The sequence below is a fragment of the Apaloderma vittatum genome, unplaced genomic scaffold (genome assembly GCF_000703405.1).
Source record: "Apaloderma vittatum isolate BGI_N311 unplaced genomic scaffold, ASM70340v1 scaffold27192, whole genome shotgun sequence".
Taxonomy (NCBI): Eukaryota; Metazoa; Chordata; class Aves; order Trogoniformes; family Trogonidae; genus Apaloderma; species Apaloderma vittatum.
Window position 1 is genome coordinate 367 of NW_009704537.1, and position 4059 is coordinate 4425.

The window sequence follows — 4059 nt, forward strand, 5'->3', positions numbered from 1 at the left end:
GACGCCCAGGCTGGCGCCGCAGCCCATTTCCTGCGGGGAACAAGAACACGTCAAGAGAGCGGGTGGCAGCAGAACGGGGCCACAGAGCCTTGCGGTGGGACAGGGCGGTCCGGCTAACCAAGGGATTCGGTCTTTTCTGAGCTCTTGGACGTTACAGGGCAGTTTCCCAAAGCCTGTGGAGTTTAGATACTGATCCCTTCGCACTATGAGCCCGGCAGAGGTGCTCTGTAGGTCCCACAAAAGCATCAGAGCATCTTTACCTTCCCCCAGCTGCTCACCTGCTGGATTGAATAGAGCTTGATCCCCGAGCTGCGGTCCCAGATGCTGATGACGTCATCCAAGCCGCTGCTGATGACGCAGGACGTCGTGCAGGTGAGGGACGTGACGTCCCCTCGGTGGGCGTACATGTGGCTGACCTTGCTGCCCGTCAGCACGTCCCAAAGGCAGATGGCGCCGTCCTGGCCTCCGCTCGCCAGCACCATCGTCTGCAAGGACACGGGCAGAACCACGTCAAGAACGGTGGAGGACGGCGCGGCCTCGCTGCTGCCGCCCAAGGCTCCCCAGCGCCACGGACACAGAGTCACGGAATTACTGGAGTTGGACCAGACCTCTGGAGATCACCAGAACTGCCCAGAGCAGGTCCCACAGGAACACGTCCAGGCGGGTTGGAAAGTCTCCAGAGATGGAGACTCAACGACCTCTCTGGGCAGCCTGGGCCAGGGCTCCGGCACCCGCACAGGGAAGAAGTTCTTCCTCCTATTTAAATGAAACTCCCTGTGATCCAGCTTGTACCCGTTGCCTCTTGTCCTGCCACTGGGCACTAACGGACAGAGTCCGGCTCCATCCTCCCTGCATCCACCCTTTAAATATTCACAGACATTGATGAGGTCTCATCTCAGCCTTCTCTTCTCCAGGCTAAGCAGTCCCAGCTCTTAACCCTTCCTCAGAAGAGATGCTCCAGTCCCCCCAGTTATCTTGGCTGCCCCTCCGCTGGACTCTCTCCAGTAGTTTCCCATCTCTTGAACTGGGGACCCCAGTTCAAGGCAGGGCAGGCTGCGGAACGCTCAGCCCGGGTCCCTGGAGAAGCACGTCCAGCTCTGGGCATGCTCCTACGCTGTAGGAGATGACAGGAACACAGGATCGAAAGCTGAACCACCTGCTTGGTGGCTTCCCAGCCTTTGTACAAGTGTTCCAGCAGGCTGGAGGTAACAAGACTCCAAAACCTGGACTCCCAGGTGCTGAGAAACTTAAACTCGTTTAAACGAAGCTGTGGAGCTCAGAGCCGTGGCTCTCCTCCTCCTTTCCAAGTCGAGTCACTACATGAAGCTTCCCTGGGGGCTCACAGCAGCACAGGGCACGCTCCGAAATCCCCGTCCTTGGCCCTGCTCACCCAACACGGGCCGTGTGTCAGCTTGGCAAAGCCTTCACTCTCTCTTTCTCAGGTAACAGCCGGTCCCCAGGAGGCCAGGGAACACTTCCCGGGGAGGTTTCAGCTCCTGGCTCCAGAGCCGTGGAGAGAGCAGCCAGCCCGGCAGCACGAGTCCAACCAGGGCAGGGAGGCAAAGCACCTCCAGGGAAAGGGATCGCTGCACTCGCAGGAAAGTGCTGGGTCAGCTCATAAGGTGAGCGTGTGGTTACAGCAGCCAGCGAAACCCTCTGCATCCTCCGAGGAGCACACACGGGCACGGGAAGCAGAAAAGGGTCCCAGCAGCTCAGGCTACGGATGTTGTTTGAGGAGCAGACCCAGCGGCGCCTTACCTGGTCCATGTACACGGCGGTGATCGCTCCGGAGTGGCCCTGCAGCGTGAACAGGCAGCACGAGTCTTCCAGCCGAAACACCTGCGGGGCACAAGAGGCAGATGTGAGTGTGTGCGAGGCACCAAGAGCTTCACAAGTGACAGGACAAGAACCAGCCCTCAAGTGGAGCTCAAGGAACGCACCGGACTGGACTCCAACCACCCCACCCCAACCCCTTGCCTACGTCAGCCCAAATGCGAGATGAGCTCATGTCCCACAGCGCAGGAAAATCACCTCCACCCCAGCAGGGACCACAGGGAAGCCTCACCCGCAGCGTGTGGTCCTGGCTCCCGGTGACGAGGCGTCCGGCTGCAGCTTTCAGCGCCGTGATGGGCTTCTGGTGGGCGCAGGACACGGTGTGGGTGAGTTGGCAGAGGATGATGTCGCTGCTGCTGAACACCGGCGAGGACGGGATGCTGCTCCTGCTCGGGGCTCCTGCAGAGACACACAAGGGGTAAGTCCTTGCTGCAGCAGGCGCAGCCTTACGCTGCCGAGGCTGCTGTCACCCAGAAACAGTGCGGTGTCAGGGATGCTCGGACGCCGAACTCGAAGAAATTTAAACCTGGTTCTTTAAACAGAGTCCAGCCCAGGGCTACTACGATGATGAGGGGGCTGGAGCGTCGCCCATGTGAGGAAAGGCTCGGAGAGCTGGGGCTGTTCAGTCTGGAGGAGGCTGAGGGGGATCTCATCAATGCTTTCAAGTATCTAAAGGGCAGGTGTCAGGAATCATATAATGGTTTAGGTTGGAAGGGACCTTGAAGATCTTCCCCACCTGCGGCTCACAGACCCCAGGACACCCCTCCAGGAACGCGACCGTTCTCCCAGAGCGAGGTCAGGGTTTCTCTCCCCTCCAGGCCACTCCAGAACCCAAGGAGCAGCTGCACCGCAAACCAGTGACCACCACGGACCAGTTTTGTGCGAGTTGCGGTTGCACTGAGGCCCCAAGGCGCGTCGTGGTTGTGTGTCGGGCTACCTGGGGCACAAATGAGTGAGAACAGACCTTGCTGAAGGACAAAATAAGGAAGGAGAGGGAGAGGGAAGAGGAACAGGGCAGAGCCGGCCCTGCAACACGTCTCAGCCTCCAGCCCTAAGCAGTGGAGAAAAGTGGAACTTGCGACACTCTCCCTGCGTAGGGAACTCCTGACGCCTGCGGCTCGCTCAGCGCAGGGCGTTTTGGGGCAGAGCGTTATTATGGAAGCTCATGAAGCGGGTGCAAGGAAGACTCAGCTACAAGGAGGCAAGAGAAGAGGGAAAGGCTCAGCAGAGCTCAGAGCTCACCTCGGAACTGCAGGTGGTTCAAGGATGTGTGTGTCTCCAGCGAAAAGAAATCTAAGGAGCCGTTCAAGCGGGCAGCAACGATCCTGAGGGAGAAATGCAGGCACAGAGTGAGGCGCTCTGAGAGCAGGCTCCTCCCGAGGTTGAGCACAAACCACAGCTGCTCCCTTGTGAGGAGGAACCCCTGGCTGCAAGGAAGGGGGCGCAGAAATTACAACTTCCCAGCGTCTCCCTCCCAGGATATGTGGGAAGAGGCTTCCTGGCTAAGCCTCTGCCGTGTGGAGCTGTTGGACTTCCAGGGCAGGAGGGTCAGGGCTGGGTCCTGACGTTCACCCCATGTCCCCCTCCTCTCACAGGAGATCCCTGAACCCGAACACAAGTTACCTGTTGCTCAGGAAGACGAGAGCTGTGATGCCAGATTGACCTTCCTCGTTGCTGCTGCGCAGGGTCCCCTCGATAGCATCCCAAACCTGGAAGGAGAAGGGGTTGACGCCACGATCCGGATCAGAACATCACACATCGAGGGGTGAGCGGTCCAGGGAACAGGCAGCCTCTGCCGTGCCACAGACATCCCCTCAGCTGTCCCATCTTAACGAAGGAGCCCGGAGGCAGCTCCCGCTTGGCACAGGTGATTACAGCCCTTGGTATCCTTCTATCCATCACAGAATCCCTTAGGTTGTGATAAACGATAAACAAGACAAAAAACCCCCGAAGAGCTCCAGGGACACCCGTGCGGGGCCGGGACCCACACTGCATGCCGCCCAGCTCCCCGCAGCAGGAGGGACATTAAGATCACGCTCTCCTCTTCTTCCTTCCAGCACTGCTGCCAATAAATGGTGTTTTAGTAAGTATTTCAAAATCTGCTCGCCCGCCTTATCGGGGTCCCAAGGAAGGCTCACCCCGGTGCAGCACGCCTGCCCCCTGCGGCAGCGTCGGCTCCTTCCCTTCCCACATCTGCCCTGTTCCAAATGTGAAGTGCTCCCAATT

General features: G+C 59.1%; 1 protein-coding gene across 1 annotated transcript; it reads right to left on the minus strand.

Moving 5' to 3' along the window:
* Positions 1–3: 3 nt before the first annotated feature.
* Positions 4–3542, minus strand: LOC104270668 (sterol regulatory element-binding protein cleavage-activating protein-like; the record flags this gene model as incomplete). Its single annotated transcript, XM_009865091.1, has 6 exons — positions 4–30; positions 279–485; positions 1759–1839; positions 2066–2232; positions 3076–3158; positions 3457–3542. Coding segments are annotated over 6 exons (651 nt in total), but the record flags the coding sequence as incomplete, so codon positions are not given.
* Between the last annotated feature and the right edge of the window lie 517 nt (positions 3543–4059).